Below are 16,487 nucleotides of genomic sequence, written 5' to 3'. Positions count from 1 at the left end.
TCACAACCTTATCAAAGTGCACATAGGCATAATCGTACACTCACATTAACGTCACATCTGCGCGCTACTTAGTCTATGCCGCTGAACATTGAGAGGACGGCGTGCGTCATTGTGCGTAGTATTTCACCAATTATCGCGGACGGCCATTATGGATTGACACAAACTACTGCGGCGCTAAACCCACATGGATGACGAATGTTCACTGTGATGGAAACCTGTTTGGAGTAAAATGGAGTAAGCTAAAGAGCAGTACCTACAGGCTTCTCAAGCTTACTGAAATGTTATCTGGAAAAGCAAGTTTTTTAGGTTTTTCTTTTTGCTAGGTTTGTCCTTCCGCCAATCACTATCTTCGACTTTTTTGGGAACACTTCTTTCTTTCAGAATTTTACACGCTTATCTATATGCAGTCGATTCAATATTTATTTTCAAAAGTTGATTTTGAATACTGTGTAAATAAGACTCAACTATACATTTATTCACAACATCTGTTATACGTAAAGTTGCTTTTCTCTGAAACTGTAAAAAGGTCAGATTTTCACGGAACAGTTTCCGTACTGAACGAAATCAATTTCCAAGAAAAATCATTTCACAAAACAGCTCCCAATCACGACATTGAATCCTAAACTTCGTAAAGAAGTTCAAAATGTATAAAATATCGAAAGCTAACATACGCGTACATTTTCGAAAGCGTCAAATGACCTGACAATGCGTACGGGACGATGTGAGACCCAATTTTAACGACATTACAAACACTGTTGAAACATGCCTTACTCGCCATGAGAGTTCATGATGCGCCCGCTAAAATCTTCCGACAACATTGCTCATAGCACATAAGCTTTTAAAAGTGTTTACTCTCAGACAGTGACATAGCACAGCATGACGATTGCGGATTGTTGACAGTTGACAGTTCACTGTCATGGACATCCTTATTCCTTAGAACATAAAGTCCAAATTATTTTCGAAGTTTTTCTAAATATATTTGTGTGTAGTAATGGTAATAATGTTTACAGTTAAGTCGTCGTATAGCCGCTAAACGCGTCGGAGTCGCGCGTTAGCGCCTCGCCCGGTGTCCGCAAACATTGTCATTCATTGTCACCCTAGTTGAATAGCTTTTCCTGATGGATGGTTAAAAGGCTTTCAGTTTTGTGATTGATGTTACATATAAGGATGTCTTAAAAAGTATTAAATATTATGTTGCCCCAGTTTAAAGATTAGGTACACAATTTTTGATTTTTTCGTGTACCTATAAATTTTCGTTGCATGCAAGATGAGATGAGTTTGTGAAAGTCTGTAAAAACGTGAGGAGAATCATTAGATACATTTTAGTTTTTAATTTAATTGGCCATATTATAGAAAACATTTTGAAAACATATCATCAAAATATTAATTTAAACAATGAACCTTATCTTCTAATTACAGATTTATAACAAAGTAGAGTTACCATAAGCATAAGCAAAAAAATAAATCTTATCAATCCAACTTTCTAATCAATCTCATCATCTATATTTCTATCAGTTAGTCAGTCTAGTAAACAATTAGATAGGTATAAATCTGGGGCCAGTTAGCCGCAAATATCTTTCGCTCTAAACGACAGGACTTCGTGCCAACTCCATTGTTGTCATAGGTCAGGGTTAAACTGATGCTCTGTCTCGTCATCACCTGATTTTCGTGACAATTGACGGATGGGACGTTGAGTTTATAAGTCGTCGAATATATCTTCCTCATCCTTTCAGGAGCTGGACTAAGTGTGAGCTTTGCGATGTTTACAAGAGAGCTTTTGAAATTAATATTTGTTATGAGTTAATTCATAGTTTTCTTATCAAATTGTAGCTGGTTATCTAAAGATTTTACTCAGCTTTTTGGAGAATTAAAGCAGCTTCATTGATTACCTTTCAATATGCACATAACTTATGGTATGTGGCTACCAGCTAGACCAAAGGAGTTTATACAATTTTTAAAAGGTGTAATGTGGTTACTAGTTAATACATCATTCTATTGTGTGCTAATATAGAAGTCGGTAGCATCAGATTCGCACATTGATTACAACCTGATATTGACGAATTAACACTTTCGATTTCATTACTACTATGACGTAAAATATTACTAAAATGGATGCCTGAACCAAAATTACAAAAAAATACTGCAACACATATTTAGGTACTTAGCATACATAAAGCTCAGGATATTGGTACATACTGAAGATGAATCGAGAGAGTTGTTATGTAATCGAACATTTAAATTAGTCAAAGATTATCAGTTTAGATTCTAAAATCCCTTCCTCATTAATGAAATCAAAGGACAGACATTCTCTCTTTGATGGCATCATAATCCATTAAATCTTGCCGTCAAACGGCTTGAGTTGATTGTTTATTAATTTCTCTTTTCAATCTAGCCAGTAATAAGTATTGGTGTCATTATATCTAACCGCTTCCTCGCCTTCACACGTACCAGATGGGCTTTGAAGAATAATTAATTGACATACAACTTATCACAGCTAATTTATTCGTCTGAGTATAAGGTGTGTCGCCATTTTGGCAACAATCCATTTCGAAACACTACATTCGATTGTAAACTTTAATTTGTCATCGATAAAGTTCATTTTTAGTTAACTGAATTTCAAGTTTAGTTGATAAAATCTTAGTGTTAGAAACAGCGAAATTTTAGCCAAAATAAATTGAGAACTGTTCAATGACGTAATCGTAACTGTAACAGTGTTTGACACAAATTGTATGGTAAATATTGATGCAACTAAAATTGGATTTCTTTGTACCTGCTTGCTAAATGCACTAATTTTTCAATTTGGTGTTTGAACTTCAGATCCACAATTTAGTTCGAGATCACCAACCAGTCTTGTCAAAGGGTATCGTTTTGCCCAGGGAACTGGGTTGAGGAGCTCAGATTGGTAGTTGTTCTATGTAAAACACTGGTACCTCCTCAGTTGCATTCAGTTAAGAAGTCTGTAAGCCGAACCCAACATAGTTCGTAAAAGGCGGATAAAGAGATCATTAACAATAATATAATCTCTAACATTACAACTCACACATAACAGCAACAACAGAAAGGTCCTGTTTTTTTTTTACATTGGGCTAACCTATAAGGCATTTCCCTTCATTTTCAGTTGAAGCTCAAGGTTTTACGCCTGTCTGAAGTAATTATGAATAGATTTTATCCATAACTCTTAGGGTCAATTCACACTGAAAGAGCAGCGGCCGGCAGCGGCCGGCAGCGGCCGTAATTGCAAGGGATTGAGCGTGAGCGCGGCGGGCCGCGCGGCGCCGCGCGGCGCCGCATCGCGCCGCGCTCTTACATTTTCCGTGCTCTTACGGCCGCTGCCGGCCGCTGCTCTTTCAGTGATAATTGACCCTTATATTTCGTCACTCACTTCTAATCGGTCTAAGTAGGATTATAAATGAAATCACACAATAACGTCAAATCGACACCATATAAATCATCATCATCCTCCGAGCCTTTTCCCAACTATGTTGGGGTCGGCTTCCAGTCTAACCGGATTCAGCTGAGTACCAGTGCTTTACAAGAAGCGACTGCCTATCTGATCTCCTCAACCCAGTTACCCGGGCAACCCGATACCCCTTGGTTAGACTGGTGTCAGACTTACTGGCTTCTGACTACCCGTAACGACTGCCAAGGATGTTCAATGACAGCCGGGACCTACAGTTTAACGTGCCATCCGTACACCATATAAATATTGATAGCAAATTATAATTTACACTTAAGGTTAAGCAGTGAATAAATATTATATTATAACAAAATATTCAAAACTTCGCATAGAACTGCTAATTTTATTAGCTTTATTGAAATGTTGTAAATCAATTTTATATTTTATTGGCACTCAAAGTGACGGATTATTCGCCCACATTAAAGTGATTTTTAAAAGTAGATGAAGATAATTTGTTTCTATTTTTATTGCTAGATTTACCTAAATTAACTGTGAAAGAAAAAGGTATTACATGTCTTGGAATCTATGCCAAATTGCATCGCAAACGGGTCAACAGTTAAAAACTGGCATATGAATGTTTATTTTATCGATGTTTAACACTTCTCAGTATCCTACTAATCCCGTATTTGCACATTTTAATTCCGAAATCACGCACTAACAGCTGAACGGATTTCGATAAAACTTGGCAGTGTCTTCACTACTACTAGGGAGCGTGAAGTAGCTATTTCAGGAAGTAGCTGAAACCATGGGCAAAGCCAGTAATATTACTTTGACTGTTTATACAGTATGCCTTTTAATTTTGCCTAAACAGCTACACCATCTAATTCTCTGCCCGTCCCATAAGACATAAACCGCGTTTCCCATTGGACATACATCGCCAAGTGTCTGCGCGCGCGCATTGAGTTGTCACTCCAACCACCGATTGATTCAGCTAATATAAGCGTTCGTAATGATGATTTTCTAACTTGAAATGCTTACTTGGTTAACTTGGTTTTCAGACAAAGGAGCTTTTGTTAGTCTTGATTCGGAATTGATTAATTTGTATGTTTACATGATACAAAACAGTTTGATTTCATTGATATTCGGGCTAGATCGGTATCGTTGGTAGATAAACCACTGCCAAGCAACTCAATGTCAGCTTTTGGGGTCTAAGTATGTAAGCCAGTATTAAAGAAAAAATGCTCAAGCATCTTGTCCAACAAAATTTAAATTGAAGCAATTCCAATAGTTGCTCCCTCGAATAAGGACTATGTGGTGAAAATGTACCTATTATATACTATAGATACTACTATTATTTATTAAGCTGAAGAATTTGTTGTTCCTTTGGACGCCCTAGTACTAAGAACCACTGAGCTGATTAGAAAAAATCTTTCAGTTTTAAAAGGCACATGTATCGAAGAAGGATACACGCTTTCATCAGAGCGCGCTATGTACTTAGTTCGCCAAGACCGCTGTTGAAACTCGCTAACAGAAGCCAGTTAAAGATTTTTGCGTACCACAATTGTGACGTCACAAAAAAGGCGTAACATACCCGCAGTTAGCAGTAACTACTCTCGTTTGACGTAACTACTGAAATCGTCTTCCTCACCTCATCTCATCATCATATCTCATATCCGCTAGCGTAGGACGTTCTTAGAAAACAATAACGTAACTAACGTAACGTTAATGATATTAAGACAAACAAATGACGCAAAACAAAGTTTATACATTTTTGTGATGAACTATGTAAGTATTCTACTGACAAAATAACTTCCTCACTGAGTTCCTATGTTTAGTAAGTGTAGGTTCTATAATTTGCCTTAACTAGTCCGTTGGTCACAAGCGCGATTGCTCTTTCTCAGGGCCCAGGGTTCGATTCCTGAGTCGGGCCGAAATCACTTTGTGGGTTTTAGAAACTTTCACAAAGCAGCCCGGAGTCTGAAAGTTGGTATTTTACACGCAGTTTTCCCGAATGCAGCGTAACTTTATTTTTAGCTGGACAACATAATTTTGACTGGATTATTTTACTGGCTAAACCTACCAACCTTTTCAACAAAAATTACTTTTTTGCTATAGTTCGGCCATTCAGAGAATGCGTTCCTGACACGTCGCGATTGAACTGACTGAATTATAACATTCATTGATTATTGATATAATAATGTTGTTTTAATGCTCCTCAATTGTTAAAACGGTAAACAACCAGCAAAAATATTTTTATCGTAACTGCAACGCCATTGCAAAGTTACGTCGTCAGTTCAATCGCGACGTGTCAGGAACGCATTCTCTGAATGGCCGAACTATAGTATGCAAAAAAGTCCACTGGCGTCATGTTAATAGATACATAATCCCAGAGAGCATACAACATATTCAACATAATCTTCTCGTTACTGACAAGAAGCGAAAGTGCTTGCTAATCGGCGCCTGCGCATCCCCGTTAGATGCAATACCTGAGAGCTAAGATTGTCGTTCTGCTCACCGTTAACCGCTTAATGATAACCTGGTAATGCTATCAGTCCAGTCTGTTAACTGTGTGGTACTTGAACCGTGTTTCTGCAGTTGTGAGTGGTTTTTTAATATGCGGTGGCAAAATTGTGGGAGACTTAACCTTCAGAAATGAGAAATAGGGTCAGTTTGGCGGTTGTGTTGTTTTTGGAATAACTTCCTGAACATAAAGATACCTACATAAAATACATATATTGATAAAACAGTGGTAACACAAAATATTGATCCTGGCATTGCCTTTTAGTTCAAATACAATTCTAGTTTTCATCAGGTCTTAGACGGTAAAAAGAAATTAATTGGCAAAAATACGAAATTTATTAAAATGTTTATGCACTTATGTTATCATTTTGATTTACAAAAAGTAAACATAAACTTATTATAAAAAAATACAGCTGAAACACCACACGAAAATAATTAATCCACCAAAAAAACAGTCATCTGGCGCAAACACCCAAAACAAGCGAATTCCGACCAGTATTGCGTACCGCTCGTCATCATCGTTCTATGAAGTATTACGAAACACCAGTACAACAAATGTAAACACTACTAATCCGTGGGGGTTAATAAAATCATTATGTAAACTAACCTGAAGTCCAGTGATGTGTTGTAGCCATAATTTACGCAGCTCTTGACTTTTACTGTTGTACTCCACATTTTTACTGTAGTTGTAACAAGGCCGTCTAGTATACCATGAAATTGGTACAGAATTATTTCTGTTAATCTCGAATGTTCTGTTGAATAGAAGCTTCGAGCGAACTTCAGTAATTTTTTAAATGAATCTTCAAAACATGTGGTTCGACGTAAAAGTTATAGAAGATGATGCTAATAACATTAAATCACATGAAGCAACTCCTTTGTTTGTGCAGATTAGTGCATTCAGAGTTCTTAAAACCACAACGAAAATATTTCTTCTTCAAACATAGTTTTACACAAAAATACACGAGGTTTTGTTATCGATTTGCATTTTTAATTCAAACTAAAAAAAGATTCTCCATCCAAACATTTTCTTTCAAGGAAACCTGAATGAAATGAAAAAATGGCGACGCCAAATATTTGCATCGCATTAAACTATTTAACGTAAAACATTCTAGACCATTTGAAAAATGTACTGTATAAACATTTCCAGTTTGAAATAATGAAGACCGATAGCCATCAAATCTGGTTGATTGAATAGTGTCAGATAGACGGATGATATTGTGAGTAGCTTATCGACTTTTAACGGGATCGACTTTCTTCGAGAATCGATTCCGGGAAGCAGACAAGTCTAAATTTATTCGAACTAGCTTCACACTGGATACTCTGACAATGAACTCTAATCGAGTAAACAATGGATCTGTCAGCATGACCTGGCGCTCGCCTGTCGACGCCGCGTGGCGGATCGTAAATCGATACAGACTTAAGAACAACATAAGTCCTATTGAGTGAGTCGAGTTTTATGACTTATTTTTGTAATTATGTAACATTTTCGTTAGAATACGTATCGTAAATTAATTTCATAAGGTTAATAGGTCTTCGCTGTCATCATCTGGCGTACCTACTGGTGATAAACTATGCTTGTAAGTTTTGAGTATAGAAGTGATTCAGTGTTTTCCGTACTACGCTCCTAGACGCGAAAATCACTTTCTTGTAATTAGAAAATGTAAACAAATGTTGGATGTTTCATCAATAGACTAAAACTGAACTCTATTTTAGATGTATGCGCCGCTTGAATTTTAGAAAATAAATTAAATAAACAGACGAAGTTGAGCTTTTTATCCAACGTGACATCATAAAATAGCCCTATAAATTAGTGACCTTCCAAAGTCTAGCTATCCCAACAAACCACGGAAGATCAATCTTCGAGACGGCAGCATATTAGCGGCCTCCTTTAGATTTATCAGTTAAGGTAACGAAAAAAGAGTGGTGTCTAGAACGCAAAGGATTGGCCAAACTGGAGAAACATAAATGACAATTGCAATCAATGAAATAACTTAAAAAGAAAATTAAAATTGAACTCCCCTTCTTTTGTTCCAGGGCGTCTGGCAGCGCAGTAATCCTAGACCCTCGCATGATCTGCAAGAAGAACCGGCGCACGCGGGGCCGGCTGGCGCAGATCTGCAGGAACGAGACGGGGCTGCTGAAGGAGATCACCAGGGGCGTGACCCTGGGCGCCACGGAGTGCGCCCACCAGTTCAGGAACAGGCGGTGGAATTGTACCACGCAGAGGAGGAGCATGAGGAAGATACTTATGAGAGGTAAGATGGTAGAAACCAACTCGATTAGGGATCAGTGGTTTTGGATATTTTATGCAGCCAAGGCTTGTCAGGAGTCATTGTAGAGTCGAATGCGAGACAAAACGAAGATAGTTGCATTAAATTGTAGCACTAATTTCCTTGGAACTTAGTGCTGGAATCTGGATAACTATAATGGGATATAGTAGTCCAGCTAGATTGAAAACTCCTTACCATTCGACTGGTATGATATTTTCTGAACTAGTCAGGTTATTTTTAGCAAAAAGCTGAGATACTAATTTGTAAGATGTGGCAACAGACTATACATTTGTTGCAAATGGCTCATGATCTCCGAGTCCTCCAAAGAACACCTACGGAGAAACACGTACTCCACATCTTACAAAATTGAAATATACACAGCAAAGTAAAACAGATATAAATGATAAAACGTGAATGCTAAAGTTGTTGAATATTATAACAGTTGCGAAAGGGAACATCTACTTTCACATCACAAAGGTTAAGGCTTGCTTACTTGCATACTGCCGACTAAACAGTTGGCCGACAGTTGACAAGATGGACGACAATTTTTTTTAAATGCTTGATTCCTATCTACCACGGCTGACATCTAACATCCTTGTCTTTACGGGTAGTCAGAAGCCAGTAAGTCTGACACCAGCTTTACCAAGAGGTATTGGGTTGCCCAGGTAACTGGGTTAACCAAGGCGTACTGCATTGCCCGGGAAACTGGGTTGAGGAGGTCAGATAGGCAGTCGGTACTTGTAAAACAAAGGTACTTAGCTGCATCCGGTTAGGCTGGAAGCCGATCCCAACATAGTTAGGAAAAGGCACGGGAGATGACGATCTTGATTTCAATCAAAGTTTTCAGTCGGTCTGATACCGGCTAGAGACCTGATCTTTGTAATGTGCGTAGTACCATTCATCTTCGTACTGATTCATGAGCCCAAACAAACTATCGGCCGACTAAAAGTTTGCAGTGTGTCCACTCTTATGGTGAATCTATAAAATGTCACTCTGTTCCTCACGTTTTGCTAATAAATATCTTTAGTTACTTACTGGTTGCACGAACAGTCAATTGAAAAATTAAAGCAACAATTTCTTAGTCGTGGTTTGTTTGTGTTTCTTAATATTCTTGTCATATAGCTTAAGAATATTGTCGTCTATGATGTTTTATGTATGACATATAGGTGCTCTTCACACTGCCCCGCATCACGCTGCATCTTGCGTGTCGACGCACCTACGCGCGTTCCTGCGGGAGTGCAGATCTGCATCATCGTGCGGGTTTTTCACGCACTCACGCGCGTAGGTGCGTTTTGTAAATTCACGCACAGCGAGTTCCATTTTCAAATATACACGTCACGCCCATTCAAAATCACGCGCGGCATTGCGGGATTCAGTGTGTCATACCTTGCGTCTCGCCCCGCACCTACGCGCGGGGGTGCGTGTTTCTCCGCATGTATGTGCGTGATCCGCATGAACGCGCGTGGATGCATTTTCAGTGTGTTGGACTATGCGTGTTTTCCATACAAACGGAGATATTTCCATACAACGAAAAAAAACGCATCCACGCACTACGCTGCATCATGCGGGGCAGTGTGATAATCGCCATATTCAAAGGTATTACATAAATACTCATACCTTTTTTCAATATATTTTCTTATTACTCATTAATGTAATATACTGTGGAACCTGCAACTTTATACATTCTCAACAAAAGCTTACAAGAAATATTTTAAAAACTACAGTAACTTAAAATTGATTCACCCAAAATTATAGTTCCATAAACAATACCAAACAAAACGCTGCAAATCGATTCAGAATCATCGATAAGCAATATATTATCGATATCTCAGTCGATGAGTTCATTAGCATTCGAGATATTGCTCCATATAGGCAGGATTGCTACCTGCTACCTTTATTAGCTCTCGGACAAAGAATGCAAAACGTGTTAAATCGTACTGATGAATATCGAAACCTAATTCGATTAGGCCAAAAGAGTTGATTTTTATGCGAACGCTCGTTTATCTATACGGATGGGTTAGGGATGTGGAGTGATATCGATATATCGATTTTAAGTTTTGTTTTACTACCATGTTGTAGCCATCTATGATTTCGGTGTGCAAAATATCGAATGTAATTAATAAGTACGTATAAAAAATATATATTAAAAAGCTATTAGTTTGCGATACATTAGGATTGATCGACAGTTGAAGATGGGAACGTCGTTTTATCTTATTAAATTCTTTGATATTATAAAAGTGTATCGATCTATAATTTAGTAATTAATTCAAGTCAGCAGTGAATTTTGTCGAAAAACAGCTCGATAGGTTATCGGAAACATTAATTCCACACCTACACAATATCGATAGAGTGACAACACTACGGACGGACCATTCGTCGACAACACGCATTCATTTCGGATTCATTAGCGTAAATTAAGTGGTATTTGTCAAAAATTTGGGTGCACACAAAATATTTATAAAATATACTACCCCAGGGCTTTTATAAGATTCCTCAATAACTTATCTGCGATTGTACCCACACCTTTTTTGGTCGGATTAACCAAAAAAATGTATACTCCTAAATTGTTTATTGCATATAGGTGCCTATAAAATATAAAATACGCGTGGTTATTAAAAGTCAACGCTTGTTTTTACGACTTTGTTGGGTATCGACAGCCATTTTGCTAATGTAAAATACATTAATTAGATACTTTATTGCTGGGCATGATAGCTTAATTTGGTGCTTTTGTTTCTCATAAAAGCTCATCGTTTTTTAGCGAAACGGGATCATCGTTATCTTATTAATTGAATTCTTGAGCTTCTAAATCCAGGATTAAAATTTATTTTGAAGAAGATAAGATGGGAAACGTCATCGATACTAAATTAATTATTAAAAAAGTAAAACAAAGATGGAGGGCGCGTGGGCGGTGGGTCTCGGGCGGGAGTGAGGGGGGAGGGGCGGAGGGGTGTACGGTCAACAAATTAGGTTAAAAGCCTATAAATTGATGCGAACAGCGATGGGTGGCGCAGGCGCAGCGGCCTACAGAGCGGAATTAGTCCCGGATTTTTTATCACTTGGTGACAAGAAAAAATAGTGCGTACAGGTTGATGTATTTCAGTGTTATAATTGCTCCACATTGAAGGAAATTATTCTAAATATGTTTTTGTATTTCTTTTCACAAAAAAATAGTTCATTACTTATGTTTTTAGTAATGAACGTATTTATGGTTTATTTGAAGTAATGATTAAATACCTACCATAGTCACATACCGAAAGTCACAAATTACCTACACCCACACAATAACCATGATCTTTGTTATATTATATACCTTGACCAGCCCATATACCTACACAGCACCAACATTAACAGGATCTTTAAAAGTTAGATATGCACAAGATCCTAAGGTCACAAATTCTACTCAAAAATCAAACCAGAGGCTTTAATATTTTAAAGAGTTTCAATATCCGTTTCCAAATCCCCCTGTATAAAGCACCAGTACTCATGAGAAAAAAATAATCATCGTTAATTGGTTCCTTTCATTAGTAAGTCCGTGGTCGTTGCATTCCTCGTTCACTTCTTTTTTCAGTGTCAAATCTTTATCAATGAAAAAAGGATTTCATTCTTATTTAAATTTCTTTATCAGCTGTCTGATGACCGCGGAACGTTTAAATAATGTTTCACTTACCCACTTAATATTGGTACCGTTATTATTAATTATTTTTTTAACCCTTTAAAGCTCAAAAAAAATATTGAATTTATTTATTATTATTTTGTCATTTATTGTTTATTTCGATCTTACAAGTGCTCAAAAAAATGAAAATAAAAATCTGGTATACATATATATCCAAATATAGTATGTTGTAAATGTGCTACATTGCGAGACACAAGAACATGTACAGTTTGATATCAGTGTTGTATATTTACAACAGTGCCCACGTTACAGAATAAAATGTAGATATAAATGAAAAGCAAAATATATTAAAAAAACATATTTATCATACATTATGAAAGTTAAAGAAACAGTTTCTTTCGGGAACTAAACACAAACGTTGTTCACATTTTGAACAGTGGATATTTGAATACCCAGTTTTGCAATATTTGCACCTACCTCGCTGTACAAAACTGGAAAATGCCCAATTTTATCAAATCTTACAGCATCTGTAGGTCTAGTCTAGACACAGAAGGCCCACTAATTTGTTTTAATATCGGCCGAACCTTAAAATAACGATCGTTATTCAGATCCAAATTATCCACGAAATGCAAATATTTTCTCATTAGCTCATACTTTTTTAGACTCATCACATCAGCGACAGGAGGGTATCTGAAATCATTACTCCAGTAGTCTCAATATGACGGCATTCTTACAATACCCATCATAATTGTGATAGCTAGAAAATCACGCACATCATCTCTGGTAACGTTTATAGATTTACCTTCTTTGTTTTGCACAGAATATAAATTGGTGTGCTCCGTAAATAAGAGAAGTAAGAGTAAATTAAGAAAATAGTCTAACGGAAATTCTGTTGCGGTACTACTAGTGCTAACATCAGGCATATCAAACTCTGCTGGATATTTGAATTTCCCACGCTGCCACTTGAAACTAAGAAGAGGTCTCTTGTACTTTTTACTCCTTTAGCTACAACTCTTGGTTCACAGTAAGCACTTCTTTTTGAGCGAACTCTTTGGCTTAATGGAGTATTAAGTGGTGATAAAATTGACGAAACTGAATTTAAATTTGGGAGCGGATTGGGTGGTGTGTCCGAAGGAAAAATACTACGTATTACTGGAGTCAGTGGAACCGTATCTTCATCAGATAATGTCGTAAAGGTTCTTGCATTGGACTATCATGAATAAGATCCAAGTTTTCTAAAGACGAACGAAGGGACCTTGGTTCTGAGCTGAAGTCAGAAGATACATCGTCTTGACGTTCGGTGATGTTTTGAATAATAACTTTGTCTTCAGACGAAGAGCTATCGGTAGACGAGGCCGCTTCTGGTGGAACCAAATATTTGCTCTCTGCCATTTTAAGCCTCCCTGTAATAAGCAAAAAAAAAAACAAACATGCAGCAATCACCAACACCATACATAAGTTAACATAAGTTTTAGTAAAAAACGAGCATATTAGTAATAGCGATATTCATTCATTATTTAGTAATCTAGCTTAGTCGTACATTAGCAAACTTTCAGAACAGTCAATATAAAAACATAATACCGTCAACTCCCATAAATGTAAAAAAACACAAAACCCATACAAAGAAAATAATAATTATTCAGTGTTAGTAAAAGCGCGACGTGGCACCCGTGCAACGTACGAAATTAAAAGTACTTATGCTAAAGCTTCGCAGTGTCGCAAATGTGCAACGTCGGTAAATACGTGCTTATATTTCATAGTAGAATATGAATTTGACATTGGCGTTATATGACACAATTGTAAACACTCATAAACAATAATATTTCAAATAATAGTTGTCAATAAATGCATAAAAACTATTTATATTTATTAAAACTCACCGGTCGTCCACGAGCGCAATGTCATCGCGACGTCATTTTGGTCACAACTACGTAATGATGCGCGTGAGTTGGTTCAATATTTTTTTTCATAGATAGCAGCAGTATATCCATTATTAAAATGTATGTAAATAAGAAATAATAATGATGGTTCTTGCAATACATTTTTTTGTTTGGATAGTTGCATCGGTGCAACGTTGCGAATTAAAGGGTTAATTGTTAATTAAGGCAGGGTAAATATGAGAGTTCGTACCAATGGTTATGGTAGGTACTATAAGATGTATGTCATACAGTTATTGATGCATAGGTACGCTAGAAGACTCAGATGTGTTTTAAAAATCTTGCTTTCTTATTTAAAAGCTCCATCGTAAGTAATCATAGGTACAACATTTTATGATAAGGCACTTTTATACCCACAACAAGAAAGCCAATCAAAACAACGTGCACTATAAAACGGCAGCACGATATCAAATCGTAAATACCGCGACACCTTATCTCGCTAGAGCGACGCCGCAGCCGATTCCCACTCAAACAAAATAGCCTAATTAAGTTATAAACAAAGCCACAAACACGGCCCCGAATATATCCAAGTCGAAGCCGTACGGACTAATCTCATGCGACCATTAACTGTCGACAGCTCCCAGCAAGCAGTCCCGGAGGCTCGTAAAGATTACACACGATAACCTGACTACTGAACCCTTAGGACCTCACACATGCCCCGAGAACCCAACATAAATACCCAAGAATGACTTCATATCGACAAAAAAAAGCCAGCGATAAATTTGGCGCCCTCTAACACGTGAATGTTCTTAATTATAGTGTAATATCCGGACTGCATTTCGTATCTAATCTCAACTCTTATGCGCATACGATGAGGGCGGTTGTCGTTAGTTTTATCGATATCGATTATTGGCTTAAGCGCAGCACTTATGCGATCATAAACCGTCTTATTTATAAAAATGTTTTGCCTTATTTTGTGTTAAATAAGCAATTTCTACAATCGTCATTGTTGTTGCTGATGGACTTGACGGTGACATTTCTAACAAAGAAATGGAAACATTAAAAGTTAAAAAGTGAAATATTGTGTATAATCGAATGTAAGGCCATTCTTCACAAAACTTTAGCTATTTAAATTACAAACATCGGGCTTGAATAAGGCAACACGAATTTTACTTTCAAAACCCTATAAACTAAAACTGTCCATTTGATTAGAATCCTCAACGTGTCTGACAAACGATAGCAGATCTCCAAATAAAGCTCGACTAAATATTTATAAGTGGTCGATACAGCGGATGTCAGCCAGTGCCTCTTGGTGAAATAAACAATAGCCTCACAGAGCTATTTGGAAGTCAAACATCGCCTCGCGACCAGTAATCGACGTCTCAAGCACGAAATTGTCGGTAGACGCAACCCCATCACTACTGACCAGGGAACTCACAGGAATCGAGCCTTTTGACATTACAGTCTCTCTCTCTGACTTTAACAACAGAGAATATGGCTATCTCTCTCACAACTTAATGCTGGGCAGCACTTTATTTTTTCTGGCACAACGTGGACCTGTCCGTCAGTGTGACAGGCCGCACTTGTCACCATCGCCCCTTGCCAAATTAAACGAAATACCCAACTACGACATAGGCGCTGGAAACCGAGGCGATAACTTACTTTTTTCAAAACGTTACCTTTAAGGAATTATAATACCGTTTCCGAGATAACTTTGTGTTAAAGTGTTCTTTCGCTCGATTTTAATGAGGGGAAAATGAGGGAAGTCGTTTGTTGCGCCGGTATTCAGGTTCGTCGATGTCCACCCGTCAACGTGAGAAATGCGTTTACGGCCCGCTATGACGCGTAACAAGTTGACTGATTGCGAAGTGTCGCCGCCTGCGCTTATTACACGATATGGCGCGGCGAGCGTGCCCTCGCATATCACCCACAATAGTAATGCTGCTTCAATGTGACGCAACGCCGGCTAGAGCATCCACTGCGTTAATTAAGCGTTAACTGGTAAAACAAAAGTTAACAGCACGAAGTACACACACGATCTAACAGAGATATTCCGCCGGAGCGACCGGCTCGCGCATTAACAGAGCTAATTATTCCCATTAAACGGGCACAATCCATTCAAATTAGCCATCGGACGTCGTTGAATAAAGTATTCGCGTTTTGTGCGCGGCTGAATGACGCTCGGCCCCTTCCGGTGGGTGGTTGCTGTCACAACACGCAATGCGCGTCGCGGACGCACCGCACCGCATAATGAGACGCTTACTCGCATTAGCTAAAGAAATTGACAAGTGAACAATAGCGGCTCGAGGGAAAAAACGAACGCGAAAACTGCAGAAAGAGCCGGACAGTGTCGTATCGTATTACCCGACGTAAAATATCTGGGGGAAAGGAATGAGAAACGATCGTTCCATTTAAATACGGGGTACGAGACGGGTGAGTTCGCGTGCGTTCAGTAGCGTGAGAATGCGCTTTATTCGGCGGCGACAGCGCGTCCCCGGCCGGGCCAGCGCGGGACGTCGATAAATCAGGTGCGCGGCCGCAGCGGGCGCGCCACGCTCGTATATCGGCCACAGCGGCCACAATGGCCCGCCGGTGACACGCTGACACTGACGCAATTGCTCGCATGCGCCTGCGCCGTCACGCCGACAGCCGCGGACGTCACAGCCGCCCGCAACCCCTCGCCACACCCCCCCACACCCGTATTTATTGCGCTAAATATTTGAATTAATCAGATGAGATAAAATGGTCGCGTTCGTTTAAACATTCCGATGCGGTCGCGGTGACAACTCGATGTATTGTCTTCGCATTAA

General features: G+C 38.5%; 1 protein-coding gene and 1 long non-coding RNA gene across 3 annotated transcripts in view; one reads left to right on the top strand and one right to left on the bottom strand.

Moving 5' to 3' along the window:
- LOC124646264 (protein Wnt-6) overlaps positions 1–16,487 on the top strand; it is a 36,518-nt gene that overhangs the window by 10,405 nt on the left and 9,626 nt on the right. For both annotated transcript variants that reach the window (XM_047186381.1, XM_047186380.1), the window contains exon 2: positions 7,952–8,172. In XM_047186381.1, coding sequence (XP_047042337.1) covers positions 7,952–8,172 — 221 coding nt within the window. The remainder of the gene's footprint in view (positions 1–7,951; positions 8,173–16,487) is intronic.
- Positions 12,146–13,773, bottom strand: LOC124646265. The gene is made up of 2 exons (XR_006986308.1): positions 13,681–13,773; positions 12,146–13,203 (listed from the first exon to the last, which is right to left on the bottom strand). It is a non-coding gene; the product is annotated as an uncharacterized LOC124646265 (long non-coding RNA).

This window comes from Helicoverpa zea, chromosome 3 (genome assembly GCF_022581195.2).
Source record: "Helicoverpa zea isolate HzStark_Cry1AcR chromosome 3, ilHelZeax1.1, whole genome shotgun sequence".
Lineage (NCBI taxonomy): Eukaryota > Metazoa > Arthropoda > Insecta > Lepidoptera > Noctuidae > Helicoverpa > Helicoverpa zea.
This window is presented reverse-complemented; position numbering and strand designations above follow the sequence as displayed.